A 17,824-nucleotide genomic window follows, 5' to 3' on the forward strand; every position below is an offset into this window, starting at 1 on the left:
AAAATCCACCTGTTCAGATGGAGCGTTGAATAGAATCTTCGATACGTTGCATTTCACAACAGCTTGCTTCACCTCTAAGGGTTCGTCCGCTGTGAATGTAACTGACATCTCCTTTGAAGTTCCTATCAATGGAAGCACAAATTTCACTTCACTTCAAAGAAGGGCTGCAGGCATTTCTCTCTACAGCAGAGTACATGATCATGAGAAAAATCATGAGCTAAAGTCGAAGGGACGCCACTCCGCAATCAACGGCATGATTTTAATCTCTTGCCAAAAACACTGCCACATGCTTTTGAGCGGTGTCGAACCAGCGCCCTGTCGAACTAGAGCGCCCTGTCGAACTGTCGAAACCAGCGCTCGAAACCACCAAATCTCGAAAAAAGCTCGAAACCAGAAAACCAGAAATCGAAACCAGCGCCCTGTCGAACTGTCGAACTAGAGCTCTCACCACTGGGCTATGCGATCGGTTTTAATTCATCCTGCGACTAATTGATTGTGAAAATATCTGAGTGACTGAGAAAGCCTCTTGTAGAGGTTTTGATCTATTGACGCAAGGCCGATCAGCGAGGTTGTCAAACGACTGCTAACAACTGAAATAAGAAGGAAAGCAAGCATTTCTACGTGGTCGTCCCTTCCAGTACCAGCTGGGGAATCTAAAGTTGCTACAACTGTCGCTAACAGAACAGTCATGCAGAAGACATCACGAGAAATAAAGAACAGAAACAGGCGTAGATTTTTTTGTCGACAACCTAGCTTCCTATAGCCATGGCGTTGTCTTCACTGCCTCAAAGGAAGCTTGTGCTTATGTGTTTCATACGCTAGTCTAGTTCTAGATATACTGTTAATTCGCGACAACACTGCAAGAGCATGATCCAGTGTAGGAATGTAAGTGCGAGGAAAGTTCAAATCAAATTAAGTACGGTACACAGTGATTTGAAACGGTACAAGGTGAAATGAAAACTTATTTATAAGAATGGTTTTAGACTTTCTACTAAAGCAAGCAAGTTAAAGTGAAGCTCACCTGGATGCAAGTGACCGACCGAGGGGGCGAAAGTGACGTTCGGATGTTCATCAAAGTTAAAGCGGAAGACAGAGTTGGCGGAATGGTTCGCCAATGAAAACGTCCTGATCTTAGGTAGCCCAACCTCGCAGTCCCCAAATATGATGGTCTCCCCCATATTTGTCGACCCTGATTGGGTGGCATCCGTCATAGTGTGTAGCGCTAAAGAATCCGTGTCCAAAACCCCATTTTCTTCGGCAAGTTCGGCCATGTCGCCCGCAATATGGAGGTTATCAAAAGTGATATCATCCTGCGATGCAAACAAACAATGGTCTCCGTACTTGTGCAGCATTTCCTACGCAATCATCATACTGTAGTGTCCACAGCGATGGTCGATCAAGATAACTAGACAACTTAAACTTAATTAAGTTATTGCTTTTACATGCAAGATCATCAGAGATAGGGATAATAATACATAAGTATAATAAATACTGCATATCAAAAATAAATCTTACATACACCCTAAAACAATCTTGCGTGTATCTATAAGCCTAGAAAATCGTGTTAGAGACGTAGTAGAAAAGTAATAAGCACTTACCTCAAATCCCTCTCCGTACAGTTGCAATTTATGTTCCTCGAACTGATTATCGACAGTAGCTATTTTGATCTGCCCGTTGTAAACTCTGGTCTCTGTTGGTTTGAAGGCCACATCAAACCTCGCCTCTTCATCGGGTTCTAGTATGACACTGGCAGTGTACGGGAGGTGATCTGTGTAGACGGAAAATTTTAAGTAGGTTGGTAAATGGTAGCAGGAAATATAAAAGTACTTTTTTAAGTTGCTACTATCAACCATCTACAACAAAATACTGTCCAACAAGTTCGATGAATTTTGTAAATGGATCTGATTTTCGTCTCTGCTGACTTTAAAGGTGTAACTTTAACTATTTTTACACGTTGAAGAAATGTCATCAATCCAAAAACCAACGTATAAAAAGCTTTCAACAACATATAACATACTCGTTCTGCCAGGTAAAGTCAATAGCGAGCGGGACTTGGTGTTCGGATGCGGCACCAACGTGAATACGTCACTGGCCTCCGCAGTGGTATCAGCCAATTGAGAATCGCCACGTCCTGTAGGTTCAACTTGCTGGTCCAACACCATGTTGACCTTGGTCGAAACAAAACGTATTTGTGTCTCAATGTTGAACATTACAAGTTTTCAACCAGGTGATGAAAAAATACTAAAACTAACCTACATACCGTCAGTACAAAATATTATATATTCCTATTCTTCAGTTACCGACAACATCGAGCAACGAGTTGTGATGGTCAGCAGTGTCAGACGGAGACGATCTCACCTTGCTTGGGAAGTTTCCATCGTTGGTCAGGACAAGAGGAAGAGTCTCCATTCTGTTGAGGAGAAGGCGCTGGTACAAAAGAAGAGGCTCTCCTCGTTTGTTCCGGACAGCTGGCAGAGTAACAGCCACCCTGGGGAGATTCCCTTCACCGCTAATCTCGAAGGACAGACTTCGTTGTTTCGCTGCTGTTGACGGTACACCATCCACAGTCGCCTGCATGAGCACACTGTGACGTCACTTTCTTATGAAACGTTTTCCACCATGCAATTCAAACAAGAAGTTAAAAAGAAGATTTTTGCTTACACTTTTCATGTATTCACCTCAAAACTGCACACATAGGTCTGCATGGCCGGAGGATTGAAGGACACAGTCACATATGTGTCACCATGAGGAGGAATCTGTGTCTTTGAAGTGTCCACATCAAATATATCGGAAATCCGAGCAGATACTTTGTTGGATAGAGGCTTGACAGATACAGACACATCAACCGCAACCTTTGAACATATAACCAGTGGTTGAGAAAACATTATATTCGATCATTTTGATGTTAAAATGCTCAACAAACAAACCACAATCCTGATTGAAACAAAATTAAGGAGCTTCTGAAAACTATTTTACGAAGCGATCATAAAGAATCGTGTTGCAATGAAATCGGTGAAACATTCCACCATGACAATATTTATCACCTTGTTAGTGTTGGAGATCTTGAATCGAGCGAAAGCCTTTCTCCCAACGATGACGTTGCAAAACATGAACTTGTTATCTTCCTCCCCGTACACACCATTGCCCTCTAGTGTCTGACATTAGAAAATTATTTAATAAGCAAAAGGTTAAATACAATTCCGTGCAATATTTCTCGTACAAGTTACTGAGATGGTTAAATAAATGAACGTTTATAGCGGCAACCAGCATCACCTTCTTGTTCTGCAAATAGACGTTGAGGTTCTTGCAGATGCGATGTTCCTCAAATATCGACGTGACGTCAGTGGTATTAATGTTAGGAGTGCAACCCTCAGAGATGATCCGGTATGGGATCCCGGTGGCGTGGTCGAACGGGTCGCGATCGGTTACATCAATAGAGAGAAACTGAGAAAAGAATTATAAAGCATGGATGTAGGGGTATACTGATATACAGCACTTGTTTGTGCTGCAAGTCTATCTTGCTATAAAACTGAAAGTATGATAATGAAAGTATGGTAAGCACCTTCACGTGGTCCTTCCTGTGAGTAGCCGAGTTCAATTACAAATGAAAAGGCAAAACGGAGCCCATCAAAAAGTGAGAGAAAAAGACTACTACTATTGAAAGTAAAACAAGTTTACATCAATATGTTAGCCATAAGGTAAGAAACTGTTTCTTTGAACTAGTTGCAACGATTGATCCCCTGGGCCTGGACGATAAAGATCGAGTAATGGGAAGATGTCTTACTACTAACACTGAAGGAGTAATGAAAGTTGAGGGACCTATTTATACCTCTCCGCCTTTATTCTTTCGGTAACTACACTCGCCCATATATTGCAACCTGGCTTGAAGTGATTGGACTAGAATAGGCAAATGTATCAACTAAAAGAAAGGAAGTGGCCAATCTATATCTACTAGTGCCAGTGTTGCCCTAGTGCAACTGGATGCAAGTTTTAGGATTCTTGGGTTTTTCGATTCTTTAAGGATCTTGCCCTAGTGCAACTTGCCCTAGTGCAAGTTTTAGGATGGATTCAATACTTAAAGAGAACGAAGTGATGGACAATGACTAGTGCTTGTTATCTGGGAGTCAAGTAAATAGTTTAAGCAACCAACGAAACCTCAGACCCACTTCTTCTGTCCTCTCGTTGCTTTCGGCCAAGCAGTCCACAGTAACATTTTGAACCCCTCCTGGCAGAATATTCCCGAACCCGGGGTACACTGTGAAGGGGCCCACCTGCAACCGTGTTTGATTGGCGGCTGCCTCCTGACGTAAAGAACCAGCACGTCCAATCCGGGCTGTTGAAGAAAAACATTGTAATCATGTTATTTGACGTTAATATGGTGCTCGAAGTCATCAATGGTTAGTATTTGATCATCTCTAAGCCACCAGACTTGAAATGATCAGGTTTCGTTTGGTACAGCAATTGAAGATCTTGCTCGGCATCTTTAATATTAACACACTTATAGTTTTACTGTAACAACCCGATAATACTAAAATACCAAACATATTGATGCTATTTATTGCGCAATACACATGCTATGCCGTTATTTTGAGGGCACCAACCAGACGTGTCCATTCATTGAACAGAAGCAGCTATGCCCACTGTAAACAACAAGGTAAATCACTGAACTTGATCATATATTTACCTGCTGATCGGCTCGAAGTCGACCCATCCCTAGACTTGGTTCGCGTTCTACCACCTAGTACCATGGGTCGTGGGCGTACATTGGGCGCATCTCGTAGAACCTTCGCGATTGAATACTGCAAAGCAATGATGGAGCATGAAAGTACAACGTATCACCTGGAGACCTTCAGGCAAGGCAATTGAAGAAGATCACCTGGAGGTACCAAACCACATACTCCATGCTAAACCAATACGATCTACCGAAGCACTGATCAAGAGCATGAGAGCATCAGTAAAAAGCTGCTTTCTAATTTTCAAATCTTGTTCTATTGCTTATTGCCTAGCCCGTACTGTAACAGCTATAAATCAAGTTTAGAAAGCAGCACGAAAAGGTTGAACAGACAGTTTTCGTCAATATATCTCCAGACAAATGATGCAGGAGTGGCAATCGTTCGTCGCGCTTGGAATAATCTGACCGGTAACACATCAAACTTAACAGATAAACAATGTTAGTTTCTTGAAGTTCCTGTCATGAAAGGGGACTTTAATGTAGAATCTTATAAACAGCACTTTGGGAAAATGCATTTTCAAAAAGATGCTTTAGAGATGAACAAGAATAATGTCATAATCAAAGATTACGTGGACATGACAAGTCATTCTGTGTCTTGCTTGCAGCATGCTTTGGGTAATGGGTAGGTATCAAACCTTTTTCCTTCAGAGCTTCGGGGAGGAACTCTCACCTTTAGACTGAACAGTTGACATTGTTTGTTGACGAAACATTTCAAAAAGTCATCAAACCACTGACCTTGAAATCAAACTCTCCCTTGTTCTCGATTGAAAATGATCTCGTCTTCTTCGTATTCAAAACCATAGGTCCGAAGTTAATGTCGGTGCTTGGGAAGATGACGTACTTGCTGAAGATACTCCTCACCTGTCAGGACAAACTTTACTGCAATCGCTGTGATAGTAACACACTCAACTAGGTATGTAATGCGAACACATGGAAAACTTTGAACTTAATGAATTAAAATGAAAACAGTGAAAGAAGTAAATGGGCAAGAAGCCCGACATTCATTCTAAAACAGCGGGAAGAATAGCCGAGTGATAACCCTGCCGCCCATGTCAAATGAACACAACTAAAAACATTATTTGTTCATGGCTTCAGGGTCTACCACAGCGAGGTTTATCCGACACCCTGGTTTTGGCTTGGCAGATTGCTGTGGTAAACTCTCAAATAATGCACCTGGTGCTTTTTAGTTGTGCTTAAAACGAAGAGGTGAATGAACCAGTGAACCTACTCACCGATAAACGGATGGGAATGGACGCTATGACTTCCTTCCCGTCGCCGATGGACGGTTCAATCACCTGGCACTTAAGCAGGGGAAGATCTCGGATGGACACTTCCGTCTGTGACCGGAACACCACTTGAACCTGCAACAATTGCAGGGTTACAAAGTGAAGTGTGTGCCTTCAATTTTTCAAGTTATCTTGACCAAGATTACAAAAATGGAAATGCAAAAACAAAGGACTTGGCTTCGTTTCTTCGTTCATCAAACTCTCCTATTTACATGAATATGCAATTTTTCAACCACAAGTCTAATTGATTAGAGTTGTTATCATATTGACAAGAATGCAACATGTACCTGTGTGGGTCTGTCATTAGGTATCAAGGTCCCTTTCTGTGGGAGCACACTGAATAGGGAGTCGATAGGGGGGCAATTCGGGGCCGTCGCTTCGAACAAAAAGCTGAAGAAAAACATTTAGTCAAACGTTTATTCATGACATAACAAAGAAAAACTTAATGAGTTGATGTATGCGCTAAATATATGCATGGAGAGAAACATACCGTGCTAAACATATAAACAGACAAACTTACTTGAAGCCGATTTCGTATTTTCCTTTGTTTTTCAACGAGCAAGTCTGTTTGGTTTCATCCTGCACTCTCAGACTACCAAAGTCCAGTCCTCCATCAGCCCCCTTGGGAAAACTCATGTCCAGTGCTACGTCATAGGCTTCAGCTGTGACCTGGATGTTTTCAGTCTGCACCAGCCCCATGATGTTCCCGACGTCAGCAACCTTGAACGCGACAACAATAGAAAGTAAATCTAAACGATATGGCACAGCAGTTACTTTCAGGTCAAATAGAACTTCAAAGGTACATGCTTCACATGGTATATCCCAAGCAGGCTAGTCATAATATTTAGGTCATTATTTGACATTTTTCTGACAAGTTTTCTTTCCCAAGAGACTGGATTCTTCACGAACATAATAGATCAAGCAATCGCTTACTGTGTTCGCAATCTTAGAAAGGAAAAGTGAATCAGCATTAGATCAAGTGAAACAAAGGCATTGTTGAGACAACGACAACCACCTCGAGTCTTATTGCTTTCTTTATGTTGCTTGCTTTTGTTGCTCTGAAGTTGAGTTGAAGTGCAAATTCACACCGGGCCTCAATAATCCCTGCTTCAAGATTAAGAGAAAAGTCCTCGCCCATGTTCTCCATTCCAGCAATCCGCCAAGCCACGGGCAGCATTGTGCTGTTGCGGAGGTATAAACTGCGGGTGTCTTTGCGGTGAAGAAGAACCTGAAGTGAAAACTTTGTGCTACAAACAAACTTTTAATACGATGAAGCAGGTTCACATTATGCAAAAATTAGACTCTAGATGAACCGAAACAGTCTCAGTTAAGCATAGATAGCGATGCACAGTAGCTCTGTTCAATTGATTCACATCTAGCCTAGGCATAAACGCAGCAACACAAACCTTATCAAAGTGCAGATGCTTCCTGTCTAGTTCCAGTTCCGGCCTCACACCATGGCAAGCCACGTTAAAAATTATTGGTTCCGGGTTTTCCCGCACGCAACATACGATGGTGTCTACGAACCGGCCGGCGGTTTTCGGGTACGCCCAAATTGATAGTTGCTAAAGATAATAATAATAATAATCATAAGTGATAATAACATTAATAGCGATGTCGGTTAAGTCATCAAACATTGATGAAAACTTTCAACATAAAATTTTGGCGATTACGCTCTTCGTTTACGATTACGTTTATTACTACGATTACGCTCTTCTTCTTCGCTCTTCGTTAGCATAGCAGCAATGCAATGATGATAATGTTATAACGATAATGATAATGAGTATTTGTTCAATTGATGCGTTATTCACTTGAGATGATTGTCTTGTCAGAAACTCAGCAGAGGTAGGTGGACGACATGTTACCTTTGATTCGTTGGATTCAAGCACCATGTTTGGAGGATCGAGCAAGAATGTCGTTGCATTGCTGTCGTGCTGGTAGCAGAAACTTATGCTGGCGGGTAAGGGGGAAGTGTTCAGGATGGTGATCTTCTCCATGTTTTCAGGGTATTTCCCTTCTTTGTATCTGCACACAAACTAAATTGACACTGTTCAACTCAACAACTACGTAACAATCCACGAACGTTGCAACGACTGACAACAAACTAGTATGAAGCGAAGTATAGGCCAAGGCCATGATGAAAACAGATCATATTTCAAATCTACCCTTGTGCAGATAATAAAACGCTTAAAAATATGTCTCCAAGTTCGGTTTAAAAAGCCATCGAAGCCATAGGAAGCTACACTTTGCAGCACACATATGCAGAGGTGTCGATGAAGAGAGATTGCGTAATTTGGTGAGTAATGTGCGAGTATTGAAATGTTGACAAGCTGAGCTTTGAAACATGAAACCATAACAAACAGAATAAAAATTTACAATGTTCTGTAACGAATCAACTTCCACTCGTAAGCTATACCTTTCTCTCGTTTTCCCACAAAGCAAGGGACCAAACTCAAAAATTTCTTCTTGAATCAAATACTTTTTGGCAATAATGTCTTCAGGAGAAGCTTTGGTCTTCCGTCTATGTGGGAAGACGATACGTGGCTCCCTGCTGATGGTGGGGAAAGCACAGATCCCGCGACAAAAGAGCTGGTATCTTCTCCTGGTTCCAGTTAATTCGAAGCTCATGGTCTGATCAAACTGACCTAAATCATCCGAAACGAATTGGATCCGGATGGTGATCTCCGAATAAGGAGCTACAGTCCATCTGAAATTTAATTAATAATTTAACAACATTTTTCTCAAGAATTTGAATATCCGTTTTTCAAATTATATTTTGACGTCACAGATTTCTGTTAAAACGGAGATTGATCTCACGCTCCAGCTGTGATCGTTGGAAGTGAAGAGAAATGGCTCATCATCGCAACTAGTCTCCGAATGCAAGAATAGTTCCGGTTTGCAACAAGGTCTTTCTCCCTGTTTCTGATACTTCCTGTCTATACGAAATCTGTCTTATAATGCTCAGTTACAGTTTCGTCTATCGTTGCACAGCCAATGTTCAGTTTGTCTGTCATGGAAGTTCAGCAGAAAGCAATTATTTTCTAGTCATTTCTGCTAGAGCAACAGACAAAATATCATCTTGCTACAAAATTCAAGCAAGTTGCAAGAGCAACCACGGGAATCCTTGAAGAACATTCACAAACCTGAAGTGGTGGAGCTTCAATTGTTTAAATTCGGGAATTGTCTCTCCCAAAACGCTGCTGTGGTCGGCTTCCGATCCTGGAGTGACTGGAGGTGGGGGGGATTTCACTCCTTCACTAGAACCTCTTCTGCTCCTCCTGGGAGAAGATCGACGTCCGGTGGCCGTTTTGACAGATTCTGTTCTCAACTCTTTCTTCTTCTTCTCTTTTCCCGGCGTAGGAGCGTGATCCTCCCTCTTGGAATCAGATCTAAGGAGGAAAGGGAAATTATTTCTTGTCACTCACATACACTTCACATATTTAGTGTCAAGATGTTCATTCCTATGATATGAAACAGACAAACAACTCAGTTTAAGCCTTACGTCAGTCTATGAAAATACAGGTATAGCTCATTAATTGATACAAGTATTGAGGTTGAGAACTTATATGTGGACAATATAGGCCTATCCACAATATAACAAAGTCCACAAACCCAATGAAACGGAGATAATGGTGATATTGAGATTGTTGGGTGTACGAAAACATCATCAAGAAGTTAGAACCCAGCTGAAGGGAACTTACCAGTTTGAAGGCAGCTGATCCAATAAGTACATTTTGTTGTCATGAGATTTGAGAAGAGAAACATTTGTGTTTCAAATTACAACGTCACATTCAATACTTAATATTTGATGCTTTGTACAGTGGTTTCGGGTATTGATTGGATTTTTTGTTTATGAAAAAACAATCTTCAAATATGCATGAAAGTCTCATGACAGTGTTATGGTTTGATCTGTGGTCAAACGTGTATACTTTTCAAACAAGGTAACGATAGGTGGAGTATCGTATACTCCATTAGTGTTCTCTAATCCACCAAAGCAACATCCACATAAACCTCGTACCCACACTTTGTCGCAGTGCAAAACGATTTTGATGTTCTGCTTGATAAAAAAATACAACTTTAAAACACTAAAGGCCTATTTCATGTCTCTAATGATGATGAAACCAGCTACCTCGATAATTCTGCAGGACTTAGTTCCGTCGAATAAGCGTCTGTTTCCTTTATGAGAGGCTCCTCGACCGCCAGGTTCGGATCATCAGGAGAAGTTGCTATGAACTCATAATGAGCAGCTGGATCTCCACTAGGAGCTTTGCGCTTCACGGGATAAGGAACCACCGAAAACATAGCCGGTGGTGGGATAGGGGGACCTTTGGGCCCTAATCCAAGGCCGTCTAACACCTATCACCACAACACACAAATTTGTTTTAGTTATCACAGCGATCTTGCTTGCAAAAGTAGTGGAGATTGTGATGAATACAAGCTTGGTACGGACAAGATAATGAAATTTTTTATGCCAGGAATTAAAAAAAAGGCTTTTGGAAGTTTGGTGTAGGTTTGTGTTTTTGAGTTCAAAAGAGCAAGTTGCAAAGATGACATAATAATTTTAGCAAATAAAAAATATTTGGAAACTTGATGATCATGAAAGACATTTATACAAAAGTAACAATTTCATTGTCACGCAACATCACCTCATCGACAGTTGGTAGCCGGTTCATCTCAAGTATCCTGTTGCAACAAGGATTGTCTGGATTGTTGGCGTCCATATGAAGATGAGGAACGCCCATCCCATCCAAGCGGCGACCACTAGCAGCGTCGTCTGCAACATCCAATCCCTGAAAACAAGATTTATAGTTTTAAAGACATTGTTCCAAGCAGCATTTGCTGTCGTAATGAAAAGACTGTGGTTGTTTTTATTCTAGCGAATACGAAAGTGTGGCGCATACGAGCCATGTCACATGCTCACTAGATGTTTTGAATCACAAAGCAATCACCACCAAGGCAGTAGGCCAGACTCTAAGTCATAGCAGGAGATTTTGGTGCATTATTTGTACAAGTTTACTGATTTTCATACAGTAGAAACTATCAAATAAGGTATAAATCATTCTAAAACTAAACTGTTTTACACAATTTTAGTAGTTGTATCCTTTATTTAATTTGTCACACAGAAATGCAAAACAGGTAGCCTACAACTGCTACCAGGACAGGCGTAATCAACACGTAGGATTTGTTTTAAAATAGCGGTAGATCTAAAGTCGCAATCTATTCAAATTATAAATGTAGTTTTGAAAGTGGTTCGTATTTTACCAAGACCTTAAAAATTTAACCAAACTTTCTAAATCTGGTAACCAATTACAACCATTTAGTATCACTGATATATACCTCTAATTTTTCTCTGTCAGCCTTTTCTCTTTCCATTTTTTCTCGATCGACTCTCTCTCTTTCAAGTCTTTCTCGTTCTTGTCTCTCCAAACGCTCTTTTTCTCTCTCTTTTTTGGTTCCTTTTTTCCCGGATTGTGGGGCTTTATCACGTGACAAATTACTAATTCCTTGAAACCATAAAAAATAAACAAAATTGAAAAAACAACAAATTTCCATTCCATTAATGTACATTAATTAAAACCACTGAACCCTTTCAAATTCGCTTAGTTTCAAATTAGTCTTTGTACAAAACAATACAAGAAAGTAAAACTTTTGCATTTAACTAAACTATTGAGCAGTGGAAATTGATTCAAGACGAAGAATCTAATGTATATGTGTCATGAATGCTTTGACTAGATCATGCGTTTGCAACATCACAAAAGCAACGCAATATCAACGTAAAATAAGAAAATAAACGTTTTTTTATCTTCGAGTAGTTGTACTTTTAAAGTAAAGAAAACTCTAAAGCAAAAAAATTGCAACGTTGTATAAAATAAAAAAGCATTGGTAGTCACTATACCATAAGCTTTGCTATGGTGTTGGTGACCTTTAAACTTCACACAATGTTGTTATGTTAGTCTTGAATAAATCACAAAACACTCAGTAACTGCTCACATAGTGGTCCTTGCGTCACCCAACAGCAGGTACTGTACACGACCAATGTCTTCGAGTGGTGTTGTGGATAGGGGCAGCACCAGAAAAGTGCTTAAGTTGCAATTATTAGTTACGATGCACAAGTCAGTGGCAACAAACGTCTGGCATTCGTATTATACGAAAAGGAATATAAGAAATCAATGAAACCGTTTCTCACCATCTTCATCAGCGGTTAGACCCTGGGTGATGGTCACGTCTGGTGTGGTGGGTTTGGTGACGACGAGTTGGGTGCGATCCCAATACTGGAGAGCGAATGATATGTCTTTGAGAGACTTATCAAATTTCTTGAAGCGTCGTTGAAGAGGAATGTCGGTGTCCGATTGTTCTTCTTTTACCTCCTCAATTGGCTTTTCTTTCGGCTCCTCTTCGGACACAGGACGTTGCTTTTTCTTGTGTCTGGAAGTGAAGAAGAAAACAAACTTAGGAGCAAAATGGTTGGAACGACTGGGTAATCTTATCAAAAAATAATGAGCTCAAAATATAGAAACTAAGCTCTTGTTCAGCAAACGTTTGGAAAGCTCAAGTGCTTCGTTTAATAACACTGAAGATGAAAACAGTTTAGTTTTCGGAACGTATGTTGAACATGACTTTAGCGTCTACATTTTAGGTTCTTTATTGTTTGACTAAAACAAATCAGTCTTGCCAACAAACTAACAGGGTTATTTTACAACCTAATAGAATCGATTGATCTTTGCTTTCAGTGTTGGGTGACAAGGTGTGGTTTAACATGTAATAAGTGTAGACAACAAAAAGTTGCTTCGTTTGTGATAACTACCGCGTTGGCGCAGGAATTCAATCTTACCATTCCACCTACTCACAGACACTTGCACCAAGAAATTACATACTCACCTGAAGGATGAGAAAATTAAAAACTTTCTAGCGATAGGATTTCAACTTATACTAATTAAATCTTATGAGAAATCGCCCGCCAACTAAGTATGTCGATACGCCAAAATGCCAATATCGAGCAAGAGTTGGTAATGCAAGATACAACAGAAACGAAAACTTGGCAATTGATTACACACTGTCAGTGTTTCTTTAATGTCTTTCTGTAGCCAAAGTTTTCTTTTTCTAAATCATGATTTAAAAATCACATGATCAGCATAGTATTGGGTGTTCAATTGGCTGTTGAACGACCTACTTCTTGACATCTTCAGATTCTGGCCGTTCAGTAACTCTGGACTCTGGTCTTCCTTTGTCCAGGCCGTCATGGGATGAACTGTGGCCCACCATGGCAACCGACACGATTGTCTTCAGCTGGGTTTTGTCTTTACCTCCTGCAGCAGCGGGAGTGAGGGTGTTGCCATCTTGTTTGCCTACATAAACAAAATCATTTAACTTTTCTGTTCAGTATGTAAACATTTTTTACAAAGATGCTATAGTTTGTTATGGTTGGAACACACGGTAAATAGTAGGCTCAGCCCATGTCTTAAAGGTTTTAAAAGAGAGCAATAATAACATCTTTAAGAATCACTGAAATACACTGTACTTCGTTAATTTATGCAAATACGAATGGAGCTATGATTATTCTACAGTACATGAGGACATTTGTGTTGCATTATGGCACATGCCTGAAATACTTCTCTTTGCCGTTTCTTCTCTTTTTCCTTTTTTACCCTTTTTCTTTAGGTTCTCTTCTTCAAGCCTTTTTTCTTCAATCATTGCCATCTTTTCTCGTTCAATTCTCTCACGTTCATGTCGTTCTTCAGTTTCTCTGTAACATTTTTCATTTTAAAAATTATGAAAGCAAGTTTCAAACAAAATAAACAAAAGATTTACTTGTCATAAAAGGCTGGCAAAGTCTACTCATCGAAAATACATATCGAAAAGCGAAATATCAGCTCAGTTCACAGGTATGTAATAGTACAATGGGTAGTCTAAGTGTTGCTGTATACACAATCCTCAATTTGCTGAAGATCAAGCCGTGAATGGTTCAATAACAACAAGTACACACAATAATGTATTGATGACAAATATGACGTTTTGCTCCAGACAGGCTCCCAACAAGAGTCTTCAAAGATAATTCACATGAACATGTGAACTTTTCTAGTTAAACAATTAGGCTGCAGGTTATAGATTTACAACCTCTTGATTCTTTCTTTCCTTCTCTCCAAAATCTTCCTTTCAATTTCTTCTTTCTCTTCCTCAGAGAGAGCGTCATACTCCTCTTCATCCATGTCTTCAAGCTTACTTTTTCTCCGCTCTTCCATCTCGATGACAGATTTTGCTAAAGGAACATTACATCACTTTACGAAAAAAACTTTCCGCACCAATGGCATTGCCAAAAAGCTATGTTCAGTATAGAAACTATTTTAGTTTTCTACTTTTTCGTTGTTGTATTGTTGAGTATCGGGTAATGTCTTTTACGTGACAGATCAAAGTTTACTGCCAAAAATCTTCCCTAAAATATTAATCATTTCAAAAAAGCTCTCAAATAGAAAAAAAACGTGAATATGGTCTTGCTAATTCTAGTTTTGGTTTTCTTGGCTTAAGCACTAAGTAGCTTGGACAGTCATTAGTCACCTGCCGCCTCTTCCCTTTCACGCCGTCGTGCGCGCACAGTAGCATAGTCTAACTTTTGAGAGACAAAGTAGATGTGTTTCCGATTGTTGATCGCCTTGAGCAGTGAAATCAATGTTGATTGATAGTTGGCGCTAAAGAGAGTGTCGAGGCCATCGAAGATCGCCCCCTGGTGGCAGTCGTTCAACTAGAGAGAAAGTCACGTGATAGATTTCATGAACTTTGCAAAGTTTGTGCGTAAGTATCATTCACCATCAAGTTATAGCCGGCCTTTGGCAATGAATATAAGTGGTAATAAAATATACTTTTAATGAAAAAATGCACTTCAAAAGAGTTCAGCATAAATTTTACAAAAATACTAGCGGACAGTATATTACAATATCGTTGAACTAAAAGTAGAAATATATTTAAAAAGTTGTACCTGCAGTCTTTCAGCCAAAATTTCAACAAGCAACTCTTCTGGCAAAACGCAACTGACCAGTCCCTGCTCTCCGGCCACCGATGCAGACACACTCAACCTCTGACATATTGGCCCCTCAATGACCGGCGGGCTGCTGGGGACCTGCAAGTTTGGATTTTCATAAAAGTTATTTATTTTCATAATAATTTAAAGCATTCACGATATGATCACCCCTTCTCATGCAACCTAACTTTAGCAAATACAAGTGATAATATTATTCTTACTTGGGATCCGGCGTATTCCGATATGGTAGGAGGGCCTCCACCCCCGGCTTTACTTCCCATCGTACTGTGAGCTTGCTTGCTCAATACGCTTGCTTTCTTCGTTGATATAATCGACGTTCCGCCTCCGATCTTACTGTCGGCTGGCCCTAAACCACATCGCTTGTTACACGTTCTGGTGAACGAATAATTTGAGAGGTTGTCAGAGTACTCTACTTTTGGTGAATATATTTTTATATCATCTACTTATCTTAAGTTTCAAAACAAATATTTCCTCCATTAAGCAGTGATGGTATGCATACCAGCATGAGCCGCTACTGCCTCTACGCTCAGTCCTCCAGGCATTGTGGTGGTAGCATCTGCCTCTTCATCACGGAGTCCTCTAGCAGTTTGTGCACAAAGTTCACGCGCTCTCAAGCCGGCCTAAAAAGTTTGTTTCAAGTTTTAAAGCTGCCATGGAAAAGGCAATATTAAACCAATACTAATATGATTTCGCATAAACTTATATTCTAAACAATCTAGTTACGTAGATTGGTCGCAAGTTCCAATGCAAAATGTTGTCGCATTGGAAACAGTGGCATAAAATAAGTGCGGCGTTAGCTAAGTGCTGTGTGGCTAAATGACTGACTTCTCTAATCGAAACCATTTGAGTGTGAATTGCTTTTCTTCACACAACCAACATTCTCCATAAGCAACCTCAGGTAATCCTGAGCTTAAACTTGCCAAGTCAAAGTTGAACAAATTAAATATTTTCGCTCAATAAACGCAATAAATTGCTAACCTGAGGTTAAACATCATTAGCCGTCTAACTCAGCTTTGTAGTAGGCCTACGTTGTCGTTTATCTCTTATATTCCATATTATTTAGGTGTCAATCTTTCAACAGACCATTTATACCTCAGATAATGTAAAATGAATCTAGCTAGTAAAACCGCCTTTTCAGAATTGATTTAACGTCTAAAGACGTTGAATCAATGTAAAAAAGTGTGGATTTGCTGAGAGCAACCTGGTTTAGTTTGGTAGCAAATGCAGACTTGTGTTGTGGCAAGGATCTCGTCTGAAACTTTAAACACAATCATCTTTAACTAATTCCTGGTTCACCTTTGAACTAACGCGATTCTTCTTTGCCTTCATGTCTGTGTGGAACTTTAATATTGTGTCTTCCATTCCATGGTTGCTGACAAATTCCTTAAGCGATTCTGCACTCTAAAAGTTCTCTGTTAAGTATTTTTACAGAAATCTTTTAAAATTTTTCTCTCCTATTACTTGGCTGCATGTCTCTTGCATCATCTAAGCCGAGTTTGTTGCTTCATGAACAAACTGCACCCCCCAACCTCCACACTGGAGCTCACAGAGCAATAACATTATCGCAAAAAATTGACTGAATATGATGTGGCTCAAATAAATTCCAAGCAAACTTCAGAACAGGCAAACAGCTACAAATTATTTATAATGTCCAAACCAGAAATTTTAAACGCATAACTAACCACAAAATGGACCCCTTGCATTACTAGTTGAACAATCATTTGTTCAACTTAGCCAACAACATCAGCCTTAGCAAAACAACAAAATCGCTTGATGGACATTTTGATACACCAAACAACTGCGCACTTTTACAACACCTCCATCCAGTTAAGTATTTTTATTTCGACCTAACGGACGGCACACTTGTTCAATCCAGGAATATCTATTATTCCGGGACTGAAAACCCTCAACACTTTAAACGACGCCATACATCATTGAAGTCACTAGGTCTTGTGTTTCGTCATGCCCTGCATTTGCATCCAACGCTTACAAGTAATTGCAATGGAAACCAACGAGATAAAAGGAATAAGTTTGGTCTCTTTTCTACCATTGCATCTGTGACTTTTGTTCAACAGCAGCAACTTCAAGAAAATGAAGTATCTTCGGACAGGTGTCAAACCCACAACAATGCTTGATATGAACGACTCGGTAACATGTCTTGTAATGCAAAGAAATTTATTCTCACACGAGTCAGTTCAATCATATATAGCTAAATATCGATTTCGATCAGCTAGAAGTTAGATCATCTTCAGTTAGATCTAGATCTTATTCAAATAGAATTTTCTATTTGAATAAGCTTAACTGAAGATGATCTAGCTTCTAGCTGATCGAAATCGATATTTAGCTATATATGATTGAACTGACTCGTGTGAGAATAAATTTCTTTGCATCACAGGAGCAACTTTGACTTCTTGAATCTTTATCCTCGGACTGGGAAAGCTTTTTGGGTGCTTAATCCTGGTAGTTTCATATACTTGTAGAGGTGTTTGACGCAGGCCGGTTACCGAGATTGACAGAGTGAAGCTTTCCGATTGTTGAAGTGTTGTTGCCGGAGAATTACTCCATCCACTAGGTGCCGCTGAATGGAGAGCAGTACTAAAAATGCGTTGCTCAAGCGCACACCCGCGAGTCAAACCAATTCCATATATCTTTTTCAATTAATTTAGTATTGATGAGAGCGAGAACTTGATACTGGTATTGTGAAATCATATTGCATTTCCTTTTTGCACCTATAACCTCCATAAAATTTATCCCTTCTTTTGTTATTTTGGC

General features: G+C 39.9%; 1 protein-coding gene across 1 annotated transcript in view; it reads right to left on the reverse strand.

The window, feature by feature from the left end:
• The window catches only part of LOC145786373 (hydrocephalus-inducing protein homolog), a 67,361-nt gene that overhangs the window by 19,391 nt on the left and 30,146 nt on the right, over positions 1-17,824 (reverse strand). The window contains exons 40-70 of the mRNA XM_082598019.1: positions 16,349-16,453; positions 15,552-15,672; positions 15,253-15,398; positions 14,990-15,130; positions 14,572-14,755; positions 14,134-14,275; positions 13,620-13,762; positions 13,190-13,364; positions 12,206-12,444; positions 11,356-11,522; positions 10,665-10,808; positions 10,148-10,374; positions 9,162-9,407; positions 8,435-8,725; positions 7,884-8,043; positions 7,425-7,583; positions 7,034-7,246; positions 6,539-6,738; positions 6,306-6,408; positions 5,965-6,093; positions 5,468-5,593; positions 4,685-4,799; positions 4,167-4,333; positions 3,274-3,444; positions 3,045-3,155; positions 2,679-2,852; positions 2,359-2,571; positions 2,018-2,168; positions 1,599-1,768; positions 1,022-1,310; positions 10-122 (exon numbers count right to left, since the gene is read on the reverse strand). Of these exons, the coding sequence (XP_082454145.1) occupies positions 10-122; positions 1,022-1,310; positions 1,599-1,768; positions 2,018-2,168; positions 2,359-2,571; positions 2,679-2,852; positions 3,045-3,155; positions 3,274-3,444; positions 4,167-4,333; positions 4,685-4,799; positions 5,468-5,593; positions 5,965-6,093; positions 6,306-6,408; positions 6,539-6,738; positions 7,034-7,246; positions 7,425-7,583; positions 7,884-8,043; positions 8,435-8,725; positions 9,162-9,407; positions 10,148-10,374; positions 10,665-10,808; positions 11,356-11,522; positions 12,206-12,444; positions 13,190-13,364; positions 13,620-13,762; positions 14,134-14,275; positions 14,572-14,755; positions 14,990-15,130; positions 15,253-15,398; positions 15,552-15,672; positions 16,349-16,453 (5,235 nt within the window). The remainder of the gene's footprint in view (positions 1-9; positions 123-1,021; positions 1,311-1,598; positions 1,769-2,017; positions 2,169-2,358; positions 2,572-2,678; positions 2,853-3,044; positions 3,156-3,273; positions 3,445-4,166; positions 4,334-4,684; positions 4,800-5,467; positions 5,594-5,964; positions 6,094-6,305; positions 6,409-6,538; positions 6,739-7,033; positions 7,247-7,424; positions 7,584-7,883; positions 8,044-8,434; positions 8,726-9,161; positions 9,408-10,147; positions 10,375-10,664; positions 10,809-11,355; positions 11,523-12,205; positions 12,445-13,189; positions 13,365-13,619; positions 13,763-14,133; positions 14,276-14,571; positions 14,756-14,989; positions 15,131-15,252; positions 15,399-15,551; positions 15,673-16,348; positions 16,454-17,824) is intronic.

Source organism: Aplidium turbinatum, chromosome 17 (assembly GCF_918807975.1).
Source record: "Aplidium turbinatum chromosome 17, kaAplTurb1.1, whole genome shotgun sequence".
NCBI classification, from domain to species: Eukaryota; Metazoa; Chordata; class Ascidiacea; order Aplousobranchia; family Polyclinidae; genus Aplidium; species Aplidium turbinatum.